This window comes from Bactrocera dorsalis, chromosome 5 (assembly GCF_023373825.1).
Source record: "Bactrocera dorsalis isolate Fly_Bdor chromosome 5, ASM2337382v1, whole genome shotgun sequence".
Taxonomy (NCBI): Eukaryota; Metazoa; Arthropoda; class Insecta; order Diptera; family Tephritidae; genus Bactrocera; species Bactrocera dorsalis.
The window spans coordinates 2,591,101-2,616,905 of NC_064307.1; the positions used below are offsets into that span (position 1 = coordinate 2,591,101).

At 34.9% G+C, this 25,805-nt stretch overlaps 1 protein-coding gene across 22 annotated transcripts in view; it reads left to right on the forward strand.

The window, feature by feature from the left end:
- The window catches only part of LOC105232701 (collagen alpha-3(IX) chain), a 382,089-nt gene that overhangs the window by 323,643 nt on the left and 32,641 nt on the right, over nucleotides 1–25,805 (forward strand). For 14 of the 22 annotated variants that reach the window (XM_049457510.1, XM_049457513.1, XM_049457505.1 and 11 more), the window contains 4 exons: nucleotides 735–880; nucleotides 1,555–1,647; nucleotides 17,927–18,049; nucleotides 22,430–22,456. In XM_049457510.1, coding sequence (XP_049313467.1) covers nucleotides 735–880; nucleotides 1,555–1,647; nucleotides 17,927–18,049; nucleotides 22,430–22,456 — 389 coding nt within the window. The remainder of the gene's footprint in view (nucleotides 1–734; nucleotides 881–1,554; nucleotides 1,648–17,926; nucleotides 18,050–22,429; nucleotides 22,457–25,805) is intronic. The other 8 variants (XM_049457509.1, XM_049457515.1, XM_049457519.1 and 5 more) reach the window with 1 other exon arrangement.

The window sequence follows — 25,805 nt, forward strand, 5'->3', positions numbered from 1 at the left end:
GAACCAATGTAAACAAGCTTTTTATTTTTAATTTAAGTATTAAGTGTCTAAATCACTATAGTTTTCATATAAATATATTTTATATCCCTTGAAATGAGGTTTGCGTCTCCAAAGCAAATAAACCTCCAACTTTGATATTTGTTTACACAATTTTCCAGTCTACAAAAAAATTTCATCATTAGTTTTTAATACAAATATTGCTTTGAAATTTATGCGTAGTTAAAATTGTGCTTCAAATGCACTCTATTCATACAGTACACCATGTCGTATGAGCAACACACAATGCACAATGAGTATAAACCACTTGTATGAATGCACAGTTCATTTGCATATATAACCTTGACTGCGTGTTACTTTTAAAAGAATTGTTTTTATGAAAAAAAAATCATTAAGACCTTTGTAAAGGGAAATTTCATACGAAAATATAATTTTAGGTCTTAGGTTTAATTTTTTAATTCAAAATATCAAAAATTTTATTATTTTCTAGCAATTATTATAACACTTTTAGTTTACTTTTGTAGTTTTGCTTCACTTATATATTTTTATTGTACTCAAAGTGTTGTCAAATTATTAATAATATTATTCTTTTCTACATAAATGTTCGCTTTGCTGAAAAATTTTAAAATAATTTATATTATCTTAATTAATGTGGAGTTACTTTTTATTTTCATTTTTTGTAAATCTCTTCCAACTTGTCACGCTCAAAACATCTGCTGATCCGAACAATTATACAGGCCCGCCCGGTCCTCCCGGCCCACCAGGTCCACCCAGCCATTCGCGTCATGACGATGAAGAAACACCATACTTCTCAGCATCTTCCTGGAATATGCGCATCGTACCCGGTGCGGTGACGTTTTCGAATATTGATGAAATGACAAAGGTGAGCCTTATAAGAAAATAATTTTGATAAGAATATATTTATAACGAATGTTAACAAACAGACGGTGTATAATAACTTAAGATCGTACACAGAGAAAATATCTACAACTTGACTTTTCTAAACATTTCAAATGTGGCATATCGTAGGCTATATTTTTCCAATTTCCAATGTTTACACAAACGAATGCAGTTACTTTTATTTTTTACTCTTAATCATTGAACATTTGTAAACTTTTCGAACTAAACATTAAACTATATTATTTCAATGCCCGAAAGTAATCAACTGTGGCAAATAAGAACTCATCTCTGTAAAAGCACCAAGAAGCCGTCCATATTACTTTTTAATTACGTAAATTCTGAAAGCTTGCCACAAACGCACATACAACTTTATTAGTTCGTAAAAAATCATTCATTAGCGCAGAGTAATTATTTTTTCTTTCAACAATTTGTAGTAATTTTCGTGCGCGGAGCGTGTGTAATTAAAATGTGCCTATGATTACAATTTATTTCCATGCCTATTTGCGTGTTCATCATTTTGTCTGTGCGACAGATGTGCTTTCCCATGCCGCAAATGCGAAAAAGCCGCACACAATCATAAATACATATGTTGCACATGGCGCTTTGTTTGCAAAAGAATAAAACATTTTTTTGTTTTTCTCCTGTTTTTTGCTTTAGAAATCAGCCATGAATCCGCCAGGCACACTGGCCTACATCACGGAGGAGGAAGCGCTGCTGGTGCGCGTCAACAAGGGTTGGCAATATATTGCGGTAAGTGTGCGTGTCGACATGACATTGTTGCATTTCATATTTTCCCAATTTTTCGGCGCTTTTTTGCGTGCCACATAAATGGCGGTGGCGCTGTGAAAAGTTGTTGTCGGCGAAAGGAAAAAACAATATGTTGTACCAGAAAGTGTAGACAAAAACGGTAACGTGCAAATTTGTGCAAGTGTGTCAGCAAAGTAATGTGTGGCACAATTACACATTTATGCCACATCGGCGCCTATGATGCGCACTTTTTTATTTGTTCTATTTTTTTTTGTAAAGCCAGTTTTTTGAGTCGTGATTTGTGTGGCACGGTTTTTGCTAATATGTTGTTTTTTTTTGTGCTCAATCACAGTTATGTAGGAAACATCTGCTTCGATTATTATTATTTTATTTTTTGCACTGTCACTCATTAATGAAGTGGTGCATGCAAATGCAAATTAAAACTACTCAAACATTGTGTGAAAAACTCATTGTATATAATTTTTCATGTTATAACTTTTTTTGTTGAGTTGAGGGCATACTAAGGAATAAATTAACAGGCATTTGAAGCCATCTTAAATGTGCAATGCTCTGGTCAGAAAGTGGTATGTTCCAACATGCACTTTAAACTCGAGTTTAAAAACTCCAACATAGTCTCTTTAGGAGTTTCAGAAATCTTTCGTCCCCAGTTTAGTTCGAAAATAATATATTTCCTCCAACATGCAATTTCCACCTTCAAGTTTTATATTTATCCCTTAATTGCTGTCATTAAGATGTTTAAAAAACTTGAAAGCCGTCTCAAAATCGTAAAAGAAGACAACAAACAAAGTTAAAATTTTTGTTTTGAATGCTTAAACTCTCCCATTAAAAAGAAACTTTGGTAGTCTCCAAATGCTCAGGGCACCGGTTTGGAATAAACTCGAACTTGAAGTTTCGTGTTCATCCTTCAAACCCTCGCACTAAGGTGCTTAAGGCACTTTAAGTTTATTTGAATGTTGTTTCTTTACAAATACAATGTCTGTGCCTTAACAAATATATGAAAATAGGGTTTAAGGAAAATAGTTTGGACGATTTGTCAATAAATTCGATATTATTTGAAAATGGCACTCTAAACTTCGATGTGGTTTTAAAGTGTGACATTAAATCAAATATAAGTTCGAAGATTTACTTAAAAATTGATAGTTCGCCAGCCTAGTCCTTTTGAGAATGTGTTTATACTTCTGTGAAGTTTTATGTCATATGTCGAATAAAATGTATAAATATTAATTCTCGATATTGACTATGGTGAATCTGTCTTTATTACTTACATTTTTCATTGATTAATTACCGCCAAAAGTATACTTTTCAGACGGATTTCATAAAAATTAAATTACTCAAAATGAAACTATCCCTCAGAGCAAAGTATATCTAGCGCACACTACAAATTTTCAGAGAGGAAAAAATATAAGCCCAATAGATTGTGCGCTTTGAGTCTTAATTAATTAATAACAATTTATTCAAATTACTGCAGTTTAATTAAATTTCCATATGAGTCTTAACAGAAATCTCATATTTTATCAACTGAAACTAAACCGGAGATACGCAATAAAAATAAATTATGCGAAGAAAAGAAAACAGTGATACAAAACACCAGCTAACACCCTAGTACATACTCACTCACACACACAAACACTCGAAGCCAACCAAGTGTAGAGGAAATCACGACAATTTAAAGAAAACATATTAAATAAAAATTGCTCCCAGCGGCAACATTACTTTATTGACAATTCAGATGATTTTGACATGACAAGAACGACAAGCGCAGGCAGCAATACCGTAATAACAAACCAAATCAAAATCAACAAACAACAAAAAACGCCGGGTAAAATGTGTACAAATAAAGAAGGCAATGAAATGACTGTAAAACTCTGTAAAATGGAAATTCGAAAAAAGGCACAGCACACACACACACTTGAACATGTTTTAGGCCCGCTACACCCACTCGATAACCACTTACGAACACACAGACGAAAACACGTACACACACACACGAAGTGTGTTCGAGAGTCTTCATGCAGCGCGGCAATCGAGCGAAATTGCTAGTAACACACGCTTGTTGACTTGTTGTATCGATAAAATGAACAGCCATGCGCTGCCACAGCCAGCGGCAGCTATAACGGCAACAACAGCAATGATAACAACAAGCCAGAGATTGACGCCGGCATAACGGTTGCTGTGATTGCTTAAAGATTTTTATTTGCTTATCGACTGCACACTTGACGAAGTGAGCACCAGCGCTGCGCAGGCAATTCGAAGAGGCGCAGCGCCGAGCTTAAACAGCTTAGAACGCACTGTGCAACAACAACAGTGAAATTACAACAGCACCAGCAAGAAATAAAAAGAAAAGGACCTTTTGCGCTTCACTCCATGTTTGGAGGAAATATAAATTGACAAACATTGTTGTTTGTTGGTGTGCAACATTTTCGGCAACAAACAAATTTGAATGTACAAAGAAATGAAAAACGAAATGGCAGCAACAAAAAAGGTAAACGAATAAAGTGTATGACTTAAAAGCGGCAACAAATTTCCCATTTTAGGATCTTTACATTCAATTTCCTCTACTCGAGAGCGAAATAGGCGAAATCTGCAGCAATAGCCTTAATCCCAAATACGTTGCGTCCTTCACAGCTCGCATGCATGAGTGTGAGTGTGTGAATGTGTGTTGCTGTGTCGAAAAAGTTTATATTTTCAATCATCTCGCCTTTATCCTTGACGCGCAATCTCTGGCAAATCTCAGTAAACGGCCTTTTGACTCGTATTTGCTCGTTTCGGCTTAGCTTGACTATTGCTTATTGCATAGTAAAGTTGACATTTGTTACTTAAGTGTCAGTGTTGTTTGTGAGCGTCCTTGCACCCGGTAAATACCAATTCATACCAGTTTCACACTTTTCACTATTTTTTCTGTGTGTCAGCACTGCTTCGCACGTTTTCAATAAGTTCACAAACAGTTATAATGCCAGCAACACTTTGTACTCACACAAATGTCCATACATATTGTACTCATACACTCACATCTATTGCATGGCACTTGAATGCAGAGCACTTGAGAGGTTGCTGAGAGCGAGTTTGCTACTAAGGATTCGCAACTTGTGCTACAATAAACTACAACTACAACTAAATAATCAATCAACTGCAATAAAATGGCGAAACCTTGCAGTTGTATAGCTAAGCAATAGAGCTTAGCAAAAGCGAATAGATGTGAGTGCAATTCGTTTACACCCTGCATGAAAAATATTTTAAGTCCATTATGGTACTTAACTTAAACTTAAACTTAAACTTAAACTTAAACTTAAACTTAAACTTAAACTTAAACTTAAACTTAAACTTAAACTTAAACTTAAACTTAAACTTAAACTTAAACTTAAACTTAAACTTAAACTTAAACTTAAACTTAAACTTAAACTTAAACTTAAACTTAAACTTAAACTTAAACTTAAACTTAAACTTAAACTTAAACTTAAACTTAAACTTAAACTTAAACTTAAACTTAAACTTAAACTTAAACTTAAACTTAAACTTAAACTTAAACTTAAACTTAAACTTAAACTTAAACTTAAACTTAAACTTAAACTTAAACTTAAACTTAAACTTAAACTTAAACTTAAACTTAAAATTTAAACTTAAACTTAAACTTAAACTTAAACTTAAACTTAAACTTAAACTTAAACTTAAACTTAAACTTAAACTTAAACTTAAACTTAAACTTAAACTTAAACTTAAACTTAAACTTAAACTTAAACTTAAACTTAAACTTAAACTTAAACTTAAACTTAAACTTAAACTTAAACTTAAACTTAAACTTAAACTTAAACTTAAACTTAAACTTAAACTTAAACTTAAACTTAAACTTAAACTTAAACTTAAACTTAAACTTAAACTTAAACTTAAACATAACTTAAACTTAACTTAAACTTAACTTAAACTTAACATAAACTTAACTTAAACTTTACTTAAACTTAAAATAGTAATTGAAATTGAACATCACAAAGATTATCCTATACGGTTTTGGTAGGCTCTGTAATAATGGCACCTTGATTTTTTCAAAGACGCTTCTCCAAACTCAAAATCGACAGTATTGATTTGGTCAAGTATCAGAATGATTCCGCAATTCTGACTACAATTCACTTCATTGTCCCTAGCAATCTCATCCTTTTCATCCGGCTATCACTTCGTGTGGGTAACATGCGCCGCAAAATTGGTAGAAGCATCAACAACAGCAAAACAAATAACACATTCATACTCTTCCATTATTATTTGGCTGCTTTATGCTGACTTACTGAACGGCTGAGTGACATACTGGCTCAGTGCCTTGCAGACAGCCTGACTAACTGACTAACGGCTTGAGCTGCTACAACCGCCGTCTCTGCTCTCGTCAAGTTGTGTGAGTGACAACAACCCGCAAGTATCTGTGCATAAGAATCACAATGCGTTTTCATTTATTCCTATTGCTGTCATTCTATTTCCATGCTACATGTTTTCCGCCTGCCATTCTTTCTTTCATTCGCTTTCTGCTCCGAGTGCGCTTCGCTGTACTGTTTCGCTTCGCTTGCGATTCCACATTCGATTTCCGGTTTGTTGATTTATCCAATCGTTGAGTCGTCAGCGTTTCACTTCAGTTGCGGTACAACGGCAACAACAACAGTTGTGCCACCAAACGCAAACACATTTGTCTCAAGCTGCGCATCCTTTGCACTTGGCGCTGCCGTCGTACGAGTAAGCTGCGCATATATTCAATGTGCTCTTGTATAGGTACCCGTGTGTAATAGCTTTCAATAAGCTTCTTGCTCCCACACTTCATACACTTTTCAGCCTCCCTTCCTCCAGTTCTAACAACATTCATATGGTTTTTTCTACTGCTGCTCTGCCATGAGGCTCTTAAACCGAGACCTGTTTGCTTGATCTCCCTTAAGCTGTGCCAAGAAGTTCAAATTGTCTGCGTGTACGCTCGTGCGTGTCTCTGTTTTTCTTGTGGCTTGCTCGGTTTTTCCCCCCGCTTGTGTCTATGTGCTGATATCGGTGTATGTGTGTAACCAATCTTACACGCATATCAAGGAAACTACGACGGAAATTATTTTTAACGCAGCAATTTTCCACTTCATTTGCCTCATATTTGTCAGATCTTCGGAGGCAATTGCTTCCCTTTAATTTTATCATTGAATTTCCATTCTATCTTGCCAAGTACGAACTCGTGTGCTTCCTGCGCCAAGGATAAGCGAAGACCAACTCTCTGCTCTTTGGATATTTTTTGTTAGAAATCCACCAAGAATTTGGCATTCTCATTTCTCTCTATATTTCTTTCTAAATAATTCATGTTAAGCAATATTAATTCAATTAATTCTTTGATCTTCTCTTTTTGATACAATAAGCACAGAAGCATGACATTAATAATTTAATTTATTGTCTTCTTACGAAGTCTTTTGAAGTCGCTTCAGATGAGAAAGTTGTAGTGAAATGAAATTCGATGGACTTTATAAGTAATTATAATGTATTTAAAATGTATTATTCTTTTCCAGTATCTGTAAGCAAGATACTTTAGGATCAAAATTCACCTAGACAAAAAAAAATATGTATTTTAATAGAAATCTTTAGAAATATTTAAGCCAGTTTAAGCATACCAACTCTCCATCCGTATTTTAGATTTTTCATATTGTATATTTGTTAAAATTCTCGGTTGTGATGACCTTCTATTATCCTTTTAGGAACGCTTTATTAGTCCCAATCGATAATAGCGTTACTTATGGGGAAAAATATACTTGTATTCTGAACAAAACAAACCACTGAGTTAATCCAAAGGTCTAAGTTGTATTTTCTGTATGATAAACATTATGATTATTATTTGGTAGCAATAATAGCAAGCAAATCCATACACAGTGTACTTATTCGATTATAGAAAAGCTGTAAAGTTTTAATGAGTTACGTAAGTCTCTGTAAAACACTCATTTCTTTTCACAAACAAACCTTTCCTCTCCCTCTCACGCACACAACCGCGCTCCATAAATTCCCTAATACCAATTTTATTAATGCCAAAATAGACTTCTGAGACCAGACTGCCAGCACCTTAAGGCGCTGTATTACGTGCCTGACCCTTTTTGCAAGCAACAACAACAGCAATAAACACAGATTCAAAGGTAGCATCATAATGAAAGTCTTAAAAAGTTATGAGTAGCTTTTTATGACAATTTTGCGGTTAATCTTAATGGCTACCTAATGTGCAGGCGCAAAAACTGCCCCAAAGCAAATAACAGTGCGCTCACACACACACACGCGCGTATATGGCTGTGTAGACATGTGATATCTAAGAGCCAGCACGTGCTTAACCCATGGACATGCGGTAAACTAGCAAAGCCACAAATGTCATTTTAGCAAAATTTTAAGCAAGAAAATACATTCACACGGCCACACCTAGTACACGAGCCGCCCATTCCTCACCAACACAAAGCACTACAACAACTAAAAGAATATTTAAAGAAAAATAGCAAACTGTCAGTCTATGTATGTATGTGTGTGTGTGTGTGTGTGGTTATGCAAATGTGTAGCAACAAGAATTGCTTAGCTACTCAAATAAATTGGATGACAACTTGTAAAAATGGAAATTGCTCCTAGTTTTGTTGCTTCCACTGTCCCACAACAATAATGTGCGTAGAATACACAAATATAACAAAAATGCTTTTCTGAGACACGGAGCGCACAGGAAATTATTGAAAAACATTTTCGGCCTTAGGTTGTTAGTTAAATGCTTTGCTGCTCCACTCAATTGTAGCTACAACTGTGTAAGAAGCAGCAGCCGAGCAAGTACGTGTGCGTGCGTGTGTGTGTGTGGGTAAATAAACAAAGAAATAAACAAGCAACTAGAAAAACAAGCAAACTTTCATTTCCGTGGCATTTGCTATTCAAAACACATTCGTTTCTTAGGCCACACCATTTACCTATTCAAGAGCATTGTCGAGACGGACTGCGGAGAGTCTGTGAATAATTTTCTCAAATGTCAAGTGAGTTTCTGAGAAAGCTTCAACATCCACTTTAAAGGAAGGCAGAGCAATTATGAAAAGATTTGTATCGAAAGTGAAAATTTAAAGTGTACTCACTTCAAGAGCCCAGAATATACTATATGTGTTACCGGTTTTGTACACTGAACAGGGTATATTAAGTTTGTCAAGATATTTGTTACACCCAGAAAGATACGACGGAGACTTCATAAAGTATTCATATAAATGATAAGCGTTACGTACTGAGTCAGTTAAATCATGTCTTCAGTACTGCGTATTTATCGGTTTGGTGGGATTGGAAAGGAATCATCTACTATGAGCTATTTCATCCGGGTCGAACGATTGACTCTACATTTCACTGTCAACAACTGACGTGATTGAAGCAAGCAATCGGAAAAAATAGCCAGAACTAATCAACAGAAAGGGTTTCGCCATCCATCAGGACAACGCTAGACCACTCAAACTTTTGAAGACTCGGCAAAATCTAGAAACTGGACTAGCATTTGTTTCGGTCTATGCAGAACTCCCTTAATGGAGTAATGTTGGCTTCAAGAGAAGTCCGTGAAAATTACTTGTCGTAGTTTTTCGACGAGAAACCAGAAAACTTTACACCGATTTAATAACGTCTCTAGCGAAAACATGGCAAAGAATGCTCGACCAAAATGGTACATGATTGGTTCATTAAAGTTCATTATACATATAAAAAAAAAAGTTAAAGTTTGATTAAATATACGAAAAGACTTCTTAGACTACCCAATATATTGCTTTCCCTTAATAACAAAAATCCTAAAAGCTTATTATATGTAAATAAATTTCAAATTTATCTGTTGAATTTTTTGTTTCTGGTGTTGAGCGCTTTTAGATCTCGAAACTTAGAAAACTCATTTGATGGTGATGACTCCGCTGATTCCACACACATTACGATTCATACAGTCGTATTGGTTGTATTATAAAATATATTAAAACTGTCACCTTATTGATATAAAGTGATTTATAGAAAGATTTAGATCCAATTTGCACTGAAGCCGCTGTAAGCAACTCAAATATGTTTAATATCCAAATATTATATATATATATTATTATTATTATTAACCGTTGTGATTTCCATACACAAACACTGAACCGTCAGTCCGTTTTTCGATAATCCAAATTTAGGTTCATAAAAAGTAAACAGTGCTTATACTGTAAAGGGCAGTTTAAAAACAACTAATGTCCTGCCAAACGCCATCAAAAAATGTCGCTAAAAATATAATATTAATAACACAAAATTGGAAAATGCCAACCGGCAAAATTTGCATAACAAAAAGCCAACACAAAAAACCCAACGGAAAATTTCACGCCAACACAAAGCAAAGGCACAACCCAAAACCAACAACAAACAAGCGAATATGCACAGAATTTCTACTTACAAACCAAGTAAAAACAAAAATTGACAGCGCAAATTTACACAGTGACAACCGGCAAGCAGCAACCAGCACCCAACAGCGAGTAGCGAGCGCTGCATGGCAAAGGCAGTGACAGTTTAACTGACGCTTCAACTTTTTCTAGGCTAAGTAGCCTAATTAGATGCACCGCACGAGTTAACGGGTTTGACTTGTTATTATTATTTTTTTTTTGCCAACAACTCGTTTTGTATGTTCTGTAGATTTTTTATGTTTTTCCTTTAATTTTGCACTTTGCTTTGCTGTTTAATTTTGAATAGTAATTAAAACTTTTGTCATCATTTCAATGCAACCGAAAACTTTGGCACACACATTCAAATAATGCCACAGAATTTAACGGTTTATTTACAGCTACACTAAACTCTACACACCATACTAGCACTAGCAGTACATAGACTTTTTCTATATTTAGGTGTGTATCCACAATAGATATGTAGACATCAAGCTGCTTTGGCAACTCAATAAAGCTCTTTTTGGCTATTTACCACGGCACTTCAACTGTTTTGCTGCCGAAAATTATGCTACACGTTTTGTAAATATTTGCACAAAGTTCAACGAGTCCTTCATGCTTCCAAATGCTGTTTACTTAGTAGCATAGCCATAAAGTTTCCACGCACCACAGCACCACTTCTTGCTGCACAGCGCCGCCATTAGTGCCTGCGCATGTGTGTGAGTGGGCTACTGAGTGGGTGAGTAAGTGGTGAGTGAGCAGGTTGTGTGACGAAACCGCTCACCTTGCCAAAAGCTCAGGTTTCATTGGACGGTTTAAGGTTTCACCAAAATTCTGACATTGTTTTTATGATTGCCATTGCCAAATTTTGTTTTGTGTATTTATGACTTCAAAACTTTGGCTAAAGTAATTCTGGGAAAGCCCGTTTAGAGCCTTTGACAGCAAGGAGGTAATTGAACCCAGTTGAGACTATGGAAGAACACTTTATTTTTAGATTTGTAAGAACACAATACAACTACTCAACTTTTTAGGAGATTTGAAGAAAAGTAAAGCCTAAATCTAAGTAATTTATAGAAGATTTGAAGAATAAGAAGAATGTATAGCGGAGACGCCTCAATGTAGGCAAGGCTTTCTAAACGTACGTGTAGTTTTTGAGTTAAACGCTATATTGGAAAGAAAAAATCTAATTCCTGAGCATAAAACACTAAAGCTACACCGTTTATCATAATTAAGCATTTTTTCGTCAAAAAATACATTACTACATCTTTTTAAGCAAAAGAATCTTTACTTTACACAAATTTTTTTTGTTGAAAACTTCTCTTGGCGCTGCCAGCTCAACTCCAAGCAACCGTGAGACACAAATCGCATTAAAACCAGCAGAAAAAAGAGCTCAACAATGTAGAACGGCAACTTGTTGGCTTGAAAAAAAGGCAAAAAAGTAATAAACTGACAAAAAATGAATTTTAAAGTGCTAAAGAGATGATGGACGAGCTTGAAGCTTTGCATACATGCAAGCCGATGCGCACACATACACAGCCATGAGTAAATATAACACAGATGCAAGCAGCTGACCCAAATTGAGTTGTTGCCCAGTTGAGGGGATGCAGTTTCACTTTAAACACTCACATACACGCACACACACAAATCAATTTTCTCATATGTGTGCATAAATTTGCATGTCACACGGTCACATGGATCTTACCACCGCAATTAAGTACTTTCGCATACTGTTTGCTTAAAAAATAAAGCAGCGCAAAAAAGTCAAAAGAGCAGTGACCTCAATTTGTTGATGATGATGAGGATGATGGTGATGACTGCATTTACCGTAAAAACCATTTGCATTAAGTTGTTTTTCTCTTCATATTTAGCTCTGCAAGTTTAGCTCTAAAAGCTTGTTGACCAACGCTTTTATATTGTTATCTATACCACACCTAGTCTCTATGCATACATACTATATAAACATACATGCCTACAACTTTGTGCACAATATACGCGTTTTTTATACAATGAAGAGCACTAAGAGACTATATTTACCTTCAAAATATAAACATCTGTAAATAAGCTTCTAAATGCAAAGTTTCATTATTTTAATTTCAAAAAATATTTTGTTAACATTCATCAGATTCTATATAGTGAAATGCCAAAATATTCAGAAGTTACCCTCGATTTTCAAAAAGTGATGGGACAGGACCATTTAAATAGATTGGGTAAAGAAAAATTGCAGAAAAAAAATTATAGATCAAAGCTAAAATAAAAAAGTGATAGTAAATTAGAAAAAAATGGTGAAGTAGAGACTGCGCCAAGATCAAACCATCCAAAGGATACTAAAATAATCAAAGAAGTGGGAAAATACCCGACTGACCGAGCAATTTAGGGTAGAATCCAAAAAAACGGTTGATTCGGACACTACAAGATTAAAACTCTTTCATAAGTAAAAAATAACTTGAAAGCGCAATTAGCATTTGCCAAAAACTACTATCAAATGCCACCAAGTTTTCGTAGAAAAGCAGTTTGGAGTGATAAGAGCAAATTATAATTCTAAAGTAAGAAAGGCAGAAAAAAAAATGAAAAGAGTCAGTAGAGCATCCAAATAAGTGCATCCAAAGCACCATAAAGTCCGCTTGTGAAATTTTTTTAAAGCTAATACAAGCAAATTTTATTCACCAGAAGGACCATGATCCTAGTCGTATAAGTCGCATTGTGAAAGAATAGTTCGATCAAAATTAAAAGTTCCTTTACCAAGTACCGATACCAGTGAAACAATTATTTAAAATGTTTAACTTAAAATTGTATTATAGGGGAAATAGGCGTGGTTGCAATTCGATTTCACCTATTTTCGCACTGTGAAATATGAATATGAGAAGAACTGAACGTTCCAAACCCAGACTGTCGCCAAGTCCAAAGATAGGAAATTTCATTGATTTATCGCTCTTTTAGCAGTTTTTAACTGTATCCTTATATGGGGAGTGGACTGGATTATCTTCCGATTTGATCCATTTTTACAAGGACTTGCGGTAAGCGAATTTGGTTATTGTGTCTTGAGTGGTATAGGTGACATGTACATTAAACATACTAGAGGCCGCGGCCTCGCCCACTTTTTCAACATTTTTAGCCCACCAAGTTTTATACAGATATATAAATTTTTACTCAAGTTACGGACAGGCAGACCATCACTCGGATTTCAACTCGTCTCATCATCCCAACCATTTATATATTTATAAACCCATGTCTAACTTGAGTAATTTTTGTTGATACGTATAACCGTTAGGTGAACAAAACCATTATGCTATGTAACAATATGTTGGAAGAGTATAAAATTATTATTTATCTCTCCAGCATTAATATCAATCATTTCAGTTCCAAAACAAGCTAAAATGTACTCACAAAAATGCATGAAACAATATTAAGTTTGAGAAGTGATTCACCAGCTAGACTTTACATTCATTAAATTATAATTTACTAACTTAACATAAGCTGCAAGTAACCAATGGCAATAATACATACCAACAAAATCCGTACAAGCTCGTTGCTTTTATAACTTTTATTAGTTTCTCTGCCTGCCAGGCAATCAAGGCCTGATTGTGCCGCCCCACGTTCCTGCGTCTAATACGCAATTGATGATACACCAAATTGAAGTATTATAATTTAAGTTGCCCACTTTAAAAAAGTGCATGTTATCCAACTTAAACAAGTCATAGTGCAGGTGTATGTGTGTGTGCACTTATATAAGCTTTCGCAGAGCAGCACGATGGCGTATACGCAACATGTCATCCGGCTAATGGCTGGTAGTGATGATGTTACCGGCTTTGTTACTATAACAAGCGAACGCAGAACGGCAAACGTGCGATTCCAAGTATATTCATGCTGCATACTTCACGTAATTGGGTCAAATTGTGAAGTTAGACAAGCGTCGAAGAAGAAAGCATAGAAGTACTAAGCCAAGCAGAGTGGCCGAAGCAGCAGCAACAGCAGCAACAGTGTAAGCAAAAAAAATGTAAAAACGTCGAGAGAAGTGCATGAAGAAGAAGATAGGAATGAGTGGAATCAATCAGGCACATGGCTGCTTATTGCCTTGCCTTGCCTTGGTGGCAGCGTAAATGGCATGTACTCAAGTTTTAAATTGAAATCGTTGTAAAGTGAAAAACAATATCGTAACGACGTAATGCGCGCGTAGGTTTATGGCTGCGTGCTACATGAAAGGAAAATGTTGAGGCAAGCTCGTAAAGTAAGCGCTGATAAGGTGTTTTGAACGAAGCTAAGAGAAATTGTAATTCCAAAAGTGATTTCTCAAACTCTGTTTACAAGTGCCTTGCTATTTACTATAATAGTGAGATCTGAGCATTTTTTTCGGATATTATAGCGACGCTTTAGATAGCATTGTTAAATAAAAAAGTATTCCATACGTGGGCTGGGTATTGATCGCTCAGTGAGTATGGCAGCTATAGCCTATAGTGATTCAACATCCGCGGTTTCGAGAAATGAGCAGCTTCTTGAGCATAAATGTTCGAAATTTCAGACCGATATCTCAAAATCTGTCTCGTAACGAACAATTTTTTTTCACACCTTTAGACGCTTGTTTGCTAACAGCTCATTTGTACAAGTTTCAACTCAATTGCAACCAAAGCCGTGTGTGGTCTTGCGATGCTAGAATTTTAAAGGAGTTTTTGTAGTTCAAAAGCAAAAATAACGCTTTTAATCCCCAGATATTTATAATAATTTTACTTTTATGTGAGACCACAAATACCAATATTTAAGCTTTCAAAATTGCCACAAAAAGTCGCACGATTAAATTTCATTTCAGTTCCAAGGACAAATGCCCAAACTATCATTAAAAACTAATTAATAACGAACAAAACGAATAACACAATTCTCATATAGTAAATAGAAAAACATCGAGTTGAACGATACAGCGCTACATTAGTAAATTACACTATTGATGTTGGTAAATATGTTAGAAAAATTGTGCTTGGAAAGTAATTATGTGCCGCAACTACTAGAAACTACTAAAGACCCTTAAAAGGTTGTAAGCATGGGAACACAAACACACCACACACTTGGTTAAAATTGCTCTTTTGAAGACAACCATTAAATTTTAATTAATCATAAAGTTGCTGCACACATTCCTACGTCAGCCACCACAGTTTTTAAGACGTGCACAAAGGAAATAGATTCCGAGCACGGAAGTTCACCACAAAATAGAAGATAGTAATATTTTTCTTGCATGGCGGTAAGACCTTTTTTAGCTAAACGCTATATATTATATGCACGGATTTTTGCTGAACTCATAACACGCTTTCTGTCCAGGTATCAGGTCGCACATTTTCTTCATTAACTGAAAATTATTTAAATAAATGCTTGTCATTCAGCGTGTGACAGGAGATGAGCACAGGTGATGCCGAAAATCATTTGTTATCTGCGGGATGCCGCACACATATTCTTCTAAAAATAGACAAGCTTTTGTGAGCTATTTTGTGCATGTGCTGTGTTTACAGTTACTCTCATTCCCACAGTACCACCTGAAGTTTGACAGAGTTTTCTGCTTGCTTGATAACGATTAAGCTGTCAAGACGATGAATGTGCGAGAATATTTGTGTGTCTACGTATGTATCTATATACATTTTATAGAAGAGGAGGATTAATGGGGTAAAAAAACATTTTTTTTTACAAAAAATGTAACGGTTTTTTTGTGAACGAAGCGCTTACCCTTCCATGGGGTGTCAAATAATAATATTTTTTTTATTATTTTTTTTCTTTTCGAAAACCTCGAACCTGAAGTAATGGGAAATCAGAAAGCGTTCCGTTTCAAAATCCAAAAAAATATGAATAAACATTCCTAAAATAAAGCTTTCCTGTTTTTTCTTTAAATAAATATGTGTACACATTGAAGTGATTTATCATTTGCCACATGGCACTCCATCATATCTATAACACAGTTAAATATGTTGTAAAAATAAATTTCTAGCTAAAATACATAAACGCTTCTTAAGCGCACACAAATGTATAAGCGTGAAGCATGAACATAAGTAAACATTTACTTCGCTATCAAAAGTGATTCGCACAAACAAAAGGCTCTACTTAAACGGCAAAATTATTGCATACCTCAGTACACACACACGCATGTACGCATTTATGTTGAGCATGCAAGCGTTTGTGCGTCTGACGCCGCTAAACGTATAACAACAACGATTAATCATTTGAACAATTACAAGCGGGAACCAAAAGCAGTAGAACTGTTGAGCAAAAATATCACCAGAGCTAAGTCGCCGTCAACATAGTGTCTCATTTGCGTGTTGGGCTCTAAATGCGCGTGTATTCTTAACCGCTGCTGTTGTCCAGCGATTGTGTTTGCAGTCATATATATATATATATATTCTATATTATATACATTTTAGTTAAATACTGACTCAACAATTCATATTTAATTCAAATTGGCTGAATTGTATTTTAACCAACCCTCCACACATACAAACTTAGGTTCCGTTTATTACTTTATCATGGCAGCGTCACAGTAACCGCACAATAATAACAGCTAAAATATAATTTGTATGCCTTTATCCGTTGCAGCTAAAATAAGCGCTTTGCTCATAATAAAATTTATGTCCTAAACCACAGATGCAGAAGTTGCATTATTATTTTTAATCTTTTAGTCACACTACTCAACAAATCTGAAGGAAAAATTCGCGATTGTTGTACTAAGAGGTCTGCGGTGTACTTCATGGGTCCTGATTATGAATTTTAATTAAAAAACTCAAAAATTTCCATCAAGAACAGCTTTGTTTGTCATTTTTGCAAATGGAATGTAAGGACGTTTTCACTATCATTTTCGTTTTTTATCAACCTAAAATTAATAAGAAATGGCCTCTAAAACCACAATCGGAAAGTGATTGTAAACAAGTGTAATTATTAAGCCCAAAACTAAAGTTAAATACGGGAGCAGTTACCCAGTGAATAACAAAAAAATGTTAATTTTGCATTACGACATTACCTAAAATCTATAAAAAATTCTAAAGATATATAGATGGCAAATCAAATAATATCAGATATTTTAGGGATCAAAAATAAATGCCATCACAAGTGCCAAGTGCTATGATGACTGGAAAATTCGTTGGCATAAGTGTATTGCAGCTGGAGGGGATTACTTTGAAGGAGATGAAATGGACAAAATTCACCTTTCAATTTGATCAGAGTAGTATCTACTTTTTTTTCCACAGATTTATGCTAGAATTTTATAACAAACGATTTTTGTTGGAAAAAAAACTAAAATTAATGGTTCTGCTAATAAGCGTTGCAAGTATGATTCTCTCTGCTGGGTACATTGTGTGGATCTTGGTTTGTTTTTCAAATTTCTGCATCACGCGCTTATATGCGACTGTATGCTATATATGTGTGTATCGGAATGTATATGTGTTATCACACATGAGTTTGTTTGGCCAAAGCGATTATTTTGGTTTCTGTTTATGTTTATATACTTGCGACGCGTTTTTTTGGCAAACTTTTATCTCTCTCTCTCACACACAAACAGATGCTGACTCCCATATGTACTTGCCCGCTATACTGTGCCTTCATTTTAGTACTGAATTATTAAAATCTATGCACAATTTAATCACAAATTTATGATTGCATATTTTGAAACGCGTGCCTGCCTCCGAACACACAGAATATCTATGAACATGTGCGAATTTGTGTAACCAAGCAAGCGAATAAACATTATTCAGCATTAGTCACGCGACGTGTGGCGCTCAAGCGCTTACACAAATTTAGCTGTGAGGCGCCTGAGGCGCATTTACATATTTTATAAATGAATTTATTAATATTTGTTTTTGCGAAATCATATTTTGACACTCCCTTTCTCTCTCTCTCTCTTCCTGTTTATGTATCTCTTGCAGCTTGGCACTTTGGTGCCCATTGCCACACCCGCCCCACCGACTACAGTAGCACCGCCAGTGCGCGTCGATATACAATCATCGAATCTGCTCAATAATCTGCCGCCGCTATTAAATACGCCAACGGTAAGTTCTCTGCATAACACTTATATAATGAATATAGTATTAGTATATAACCACATATTTAACTTTGAAGTGCTAATAGTTTTGTTTATAATATAAAATCCTATTTGTAAATCACACTTTGGCACAGGCAAAGTACTCAAAGCATGAGCAGAATTTCTGTTACACGACACACGATAGTCTCAACAACTTTTTAATGCAAAACGATTAGTATTTTTTTGTTTTAAGTATGAAAAATATGATACTATACTGTGACTTACATATAAAATTCCGACACACCACGTAACTGTACATAATCTCACTTACACATCCGTACCATATCCTCCAAGTACTCCACCATGCTTACCACTACACCGCCACATGGAAACTAATGCATTACACCGAAGTATTGCGCAGTAATTACTTTCACTTTCAATTATTATTTACTTTCGATCTCAATTTTTTATATTTTTTTGCTTTAATTTAATTTTATTTCATTTTATATTTTTTTGCATTTTGATTATTTGTATTCCCTGCGCTGAAATTTGAACCCTCTGCAAAGAGTTATCTGCCTTTCCTTGCATGCAACTTACTTCATTTGTTCTCTCACGCTTTTCATTTCTTCTTCTTGCGAGCCTGTGCGAAATTTACTCTTCCTTTACTTTTTTGTTTTATTATTATTTTTTTGCTTTTAAATGAAAATAAGTTTGCAGGCGAAACTAGAAGTTCCGCTTGAAATTCGCTAAGTCATTTTGAAATTTCTCTTCTCTTTTTCACATTTTTAGTTTAGTTTGTAAATATATATTTAAACTTTTGCTATTATTCATTTGAAAAAATATTTTAAAGAGCTTTATTATTTTCTTTTTAATCATTTTCGCTTTCTTTCTCATTTTAATGCTTTTGTTGTTAAACCTTAAAAAGCATTTTTTTCAGAAACATAATTTTTAGGAAAAATTAATGCATCTTGGTTTTTCAATTTAACTTTAGCAGCTTAGTACTTGTATAACCATGAAAATTAAATTGCTAAAAGATTTCGAGAATGGAAATTTAGAATTTTTTATTTTTGGACCCCTGAAATATTGGTTAGTGACTTAAATTCTGATCATTATTAGAAAAAATAAAATAATGATATTTAGAGGAAATACTATCAAGTGCTTAAATTAAATTTGTAAAACGCTAAGTCTAGACACAAATGGTTCTTTCTGGAACAACTAGAATTTATAGAAAAGTATGAACGCCGAAATGCATTATTTTTACTAAACTAAATTACTAAGGGCCGTAGTCTCCATGTTTGGTTTTATTATACATAACATCTGGTGGCTTAAATGGATGAGAGCTTTAACTAACTTTAACTTTATTGAATCCGACGGCGTTTCGTATACGCACTGTCAAGAAAAAATATACACTGTATCGGCTAAATAGGTAGAACTGTTCATAACGTATACATATCATATAAAAGTCAGTTTGGTAAACACATAATCCGAAGGTTTTCATAATCCCCACTGATGCTCAAAATGGACGATAGAGCAATTACGAGACATTAAGGGGTAATTGCTAAGCTTTCGAATAAATCTAAAATATCTATCTACTTAAAGCAAACCTTTCAGATTATCCTATTATTTCATATTATTATTGATATTTCCGATGACTTCTATGTTGTCCCAAAAGCTTTTTAACGGCGCATAAACCACAAGCAAACGAAGTCAGTGAAATTTCTAAACCAATAACTTTCACAACTTCATCGCAGCGCAAACATTTTTCTATTACACCTGATTGAAGATGGAAAATTGCTTCTCTGTCGGAAAAACATGCATTTACCTATTAGCATGTCAAGGGTCATGCTACTAAATTACCCTTAAGTATGACAAAGGCAGTAAACTTTGACTGTGTGCTAATTAAATTTTCCAAATCCCATGCATACAAGCACACACACACACATACATGCTTAAGCTGCGCCATGTCCACACACAGGCATAATCAAATCCATAGTAATTTATTTTAATAGGTCAAAAGGTTAAACCGCAAATGAGAGAATTGAATGGACGTAGCATAAAACGTAATGTGGCAACAATAAAAAATCTGAGCGAAAAAAGGAAAACCTTTGGGAAAAAATCGAATTGAATATTGTCAACAGCGGCGCTGTGCACAAATGCATATGCAGTTGTGTGTGTGTGTCTGTATATGTGCATAAGCGACATAAAGCGAGTTCAGCTACAAGCTAAGCCCACTGGGCGGGTAAAGTGCACAAGTGACTGATTTTCAGAATGAGGTGAAATGAAAAAATCCATTAAAATTGCCACTTAAACATTTCCGCTCATCAAATCTCATAGCGCTAATGGCTCACATAGGTTATAAGCAATATCGAGTACTTAAGCAAATATACATGAATTTTACTATTAAAAAAAGTAAATTTTAATTAAAAGCAATAAAAATACAAAATCACTTACATTTTTTTGAGTGGTTAGATAATGCGTCGCTGAGCTCGAGACCATTCCGAGAAAAGCTTTTGAGCAGTATCTGAAATATTAAATGAATAATTATATCCAATTTTCGAAATTCGAGTAAATCATTATTATTAACATTCTTACAGGCGAATTAAGCAATAACTAGGTTATTATTAAATTTGTTCCATTTTTCTTTATTTAAATGAAATGCACAGAAAAGTAAGTGAAAAAAATTAATAAAAATATATTGAAACTTTTTTTTAAACAAGCACCTTTTTATACCAATTATCTAACAAATTACTTTGTTTGGATTTTGGTGCGTACACGCTGATACTCAAGGGGCCATTAATTTGACTAGAGCGTCTCACAAAAAAAGATACTGGTGACGGAAGTTATTCGAAAAAAGTAGCAATATTGGAAATGAAACCAAAAGCTTAGATACCAGAGCTCTAGGTACACATACGGTCATAAATATATGCATATACATATACATATATATGTGTGTACCATAAGTAGATATATTATATGACTGGGAAACCTACCCAATCGAGGTCACAGTTGGGTGTAAACGCTAAATCTCATAAGAGCGAAGGCAAAAATTGGGCAGCAGACAAACTGCTAGCTTTTTTCCCTACACACACATGCAAACGCATTTGAACTCATCTCCGCAGCAGTCAAGTGCAGCGAAGAGTTGAGGTTGTCCCTATCTAGAAACATTGTTAAGTGGGTAAAAATGGTGTTGAAACCAAATTCCAACTTGTTTGCGCTCAATTTGAGTTCGGGCAATTTAATTCAATGCAAAATTTATTCACCTCAAATGTTTGGCTGGAGACAAAACAAACACACGCGCCCGGCGGTGTGCGCAAATATGTGCATGTGTGTGTTGCTTATAAATCCAATCAAGCCACTTACATACATATTGTCATTGTTTTACCTACACTGCTGTGCAAACACTCGCCGCTCATGTCTAACAAAACCATTATCCTTTACTGAAGGCTCACTTCTTAACCCAATCAAGCCATCAAACGTATTGAGCTTACTCCTTTCACCAGCTTTCACTGGTCGAGTTCTTTTTCGTGCGTGTTTTTCTGGTGTCTATTCCTACTTTTATGTCTATCCTTTCATTGCTTGTGAACACACATTCAAATATTACGAACATGAGTGCCATTCGATTTCTCTCGCCGCTCACTCAAATCACTTTTTTACTTTATTAACACAGTATCAACCTTTTTGACTAAAATTGAGAGTTGAGCTTGCTTATTTTATATTTTGGAACTGAAAGATCATATATACTCATGTGTACCGATTATATATAGACGCATACTATGTTACTACAAGTTTATATGAGGAAATAGCACTACTTCTTTCACTTTCGTTCAAAACTCGAAATTTTTTTTAGAGAAGATTTTTTTTTCAACTTCAATTCCTAAGCCATTTCTTCAGTTTTTATCTTTTTCTTTCTATTTTCAAATTTTACCGAAAAATGCTTTAACAAAATTAAAATAAAAACTCATAGCTTTTAGCTTGCTGCAACCTTTCGGTTTTCGAATGTAAATTTCTTAATGAGAATTTTCTGAATTTGGATTTTATTTGGTTACAAATTTAATTAGTAAATGTAGAGTTTTGTGAAATTCATTTAGCATTTCAATGGAAATACTGCATAATACATTTGTACACCATAATAGTATGCAACAACACAAAAAGTAAACAACAACAGCAACAAAAACAAAGCCAAGCACATATAAAACAAATCAGAAATAAATTCAAAACACGAAATTTAGTTCAAAACTACGAAAAACTCACATTTTTCACAACACATTGGCCTCGATTTACATTGTAAAACGTACAACAACACTTAGCATAATTCGTAATGAAACACTATGAATGCTAAACTGAGTTAATAATGTTGAAAAAATTGTATATTAATAATATTCTCTGCTAAATCCCACGACAAACGCAGTTTACAACGGCGCCAGAGTATGAAACGGTAAATATGAACTACGTGAGCTGAATGCAATTAATTAAAAAATATTTAAAAAGTTAAATTTGCTAAACTTTGTTGTTTTTTAAGCAGTAGTAATTGCTGTTGTTGTTTATTTTTGTTGCTATTACGGCTTATTTTGCATGTAAGTGTGGCGCTAGATAACATTTTAACACATATATAGCACTAAAATGCTTCAGTAAACCATAATATTCAGCAGCATCTTGAAGCTCAGGCAAATAAATTTCGTGCACACTCACACATATACACAAATTATTATTTTTAACGCAAATCACATATGCACAACACTTTCGATGTCATAAATTGATGTGAATTTAGTACACAGCAGCTTGCATGCCAATAACCAACAATTTTTTCAGCCATTCTTTGTGCATATGAGAGACACCACGTCGTATGAGTAACATATAATTTTATTTGCCATATAGTTATCGCGCGTTGTCGTTTCCGCTCTCGCACACACACACACATAACTCTATTGGTAGCTGTTACCAACACCTACACACGCTAGTTGCCGTTAACTGCATACCTTTTAATGGAAATTCACGAACACGCACACGCCTACACATACTGCACCTGCAGGCCGCTTAAAAGGTCGAACGTTATGTCAACGGAATTTTTATTTGCATTGCGTTCTCCGCTTTCGCTGCATCTGCTTTTATACGTTTCATGTAATGTCATTTTCCGTTGATTTTATTTAATTCCTGTTATGGCCTTTTTATGCATTTGTTACAGCCAATGCTTGCGATTTTTATGCTCTTTATTATTCGTTGTTTTTGTGGCGTTGTGCGCTTTCGCATTTTTTCGCAGGTGCAGTCGTTCCCATACCCCTATGTGTGTATATATGTATATGTATCCATGTGTATATGTGTATGTATCGTTCGTATTCCACTTGGCGCTCTTTAGTTAAACGCTCGTGTCGATTGTCACTCAACGGTATTAAGCAATAAATGCTGTGCGAATCAAATTAAAATGATTTTTTTAGTGCCTGCAAAATTTGGTTGCCGCTGGTGGAGCGGTGTCAGCGGTGTTATCGGTGAAGCTGATGACATAAAAAGCTCTATTTATTTTAAATGATGCCACCGAGAGCGATTTAATAGCGCAGAGTGTGATATATGGTGTTGGGGGATTTATGGACGATTTTGATTCTCCTGAAATTTCGCTTTAAAAGTGTTGAAAAGATGAATAAGAAAAGAGATGAACATTTAAAAGCTTTATCTAGATAGTTAAGATCGCCAAAATCACCTTCGGGTAAACAAGACTTTTGAAATACATACAATTGTGAGATGATCTAATGTATATTGCTCTAGAAGTGGAGTTGACTTGCTAGCACGAATTTAATCTGAGGCTTTTATGAGAAAATAGATTGCAGAAATATTGAGAAAAAAATATAAAGTATTTAGATAATGTAATCTCAAAGAATCTTATAAAAAATGAATTTTATAGCATATTTGATAAAAATAAATAGAATGGAAATCCAAAAAAATTTTTTATTTTTAATATCAAACTAGGTGTGCCCCTTAAATGATATAAAAATCTCTAATCCACCTTTAAATTATAAAATTCTAAGACGTTTACGAATTAAGCAGACATAGACTTTATGAAATTAATAACACCCTCATTCAAGTCCCCATAAGCAAACAAGAAATGCGAAAAAGTCAAATCACGTCGCAATGACATTTGCACTTAAACGCTTGGAATATATTACCTACATAAGAACATAAAAAGTGTGTGCGCCTTGGCTGAAATTTAAACGCGTTCAAAAGTGCGTGAACATCATCTATGTGTCAAGTATACCGTTATTCTACACTTATAATAAAGCATTATAGCAATACCGTTTGTTTGCCAGCTCCTTTCATTTTTATGCTGTTTGCCTCGCGCCACGCAATTTTTACAATTTTCTTACGGATTTGCACATCCAAAGCGTAAATTTTCGAATAAAACGATATTCCATGCGTGCGACTTGACGGCGTTACGTATACGCCGGGTATGTTGCGATTTTAACCGTCATCGTAAATAAAATGCGTAGACATTTTAAGTTTATTTCTTTATGCGTTCACAAACGCATACATGCACATGTGATGGTGTGCTTAAGGTGCTACTGGGTGTATGTGTGTGAGTGTGTGTGCAGTACAGAGGCCGCGCTACAAGCTGCCATTATTTTTAGCGCCACTCAGAACAGATTCATTTTGTATTTTCCATTCCATTGTAATGCCAGCTATCGCCACTAAAAATAATATTCAAATGGAATATGTATAAGCTGTGTATTGCATGTCACTGTCGCAATCGCGTTACGTATTCACGCACGCGCTTTGACACTCAGCCTTGTTGTAATGTTTCGGACCGAAAAAACTTGTGGAAAAATGAGAGTCATTCACTGACATAATTCACCACACGCATAGCGCACACACTTTATGCATTTCAAAAGACTCGTAATGTAAGGTCATAACGTCAGAGTCAGTTCAGTTTGTTTGGCAAACGGCATAATATTACATTGAAACGCATGTGCTTAAGCATAGAAGTACGATAGCTGTCTAAAGGTGCTAAGTCTGCAACGTGAAAGCTAATATCAAAGCTTAGCTAAGTCGCAAGAAATTTATAAATTTTAAATCATAAAAGTTACGCTACTAAAACTCACCAAAAGCCTATTTGTTTAAGCAAAGTTTATTTTTTCATCTTTTCTACAAAATTATTCACTTAGAGTAAATGCGGGACTTTCGAAAACCCAGTCAGTGCAACATTTTCGATACCTGTCTTTATTCGCACATATTTATTTCAATATAATCCATTTGCAACTGTGCTCGCATATTTATTTCCGGTACTCAGCAGTTTTATTGTGCGCCAATCTGCCGTTAGCGGCGAAAAAATTGACAATTTCAATCAAGATGGCATTTGACATATTTCACAATATTCATCGCATATAAATCAAATGTTTCAGCTGTACGCCACCGCCGAGCAGCACACACTCACACGCTGCAGCTACTTCATACTTTGTATTCACATGCATGTAGATATTCTGCATGCTCATAAATATGTATATAAAACCCACAAATAAATATTTACACAAGTGCCGATAGAGTTATTTGACCATTTGGCCATCTTTGCGCCACTCACACCTACACAACCCGCTTGTGGGCGTAGATGACGTCTACGCAACATATTCGGCATTTGTCTTCGAGCTGGTTGGGGGTACGAAATAATCAGTTATTTTCGCAATAATGCCGCGTTACAAGCTTTCGCTGCTTGTCATGAGCATTTGTTATTTATTTGCTTCTTTCTTGTTTCATTTCCCTGGCGTTTGCTTGCAACAACATCTCCAGCAGCGCGCAACTGGCCA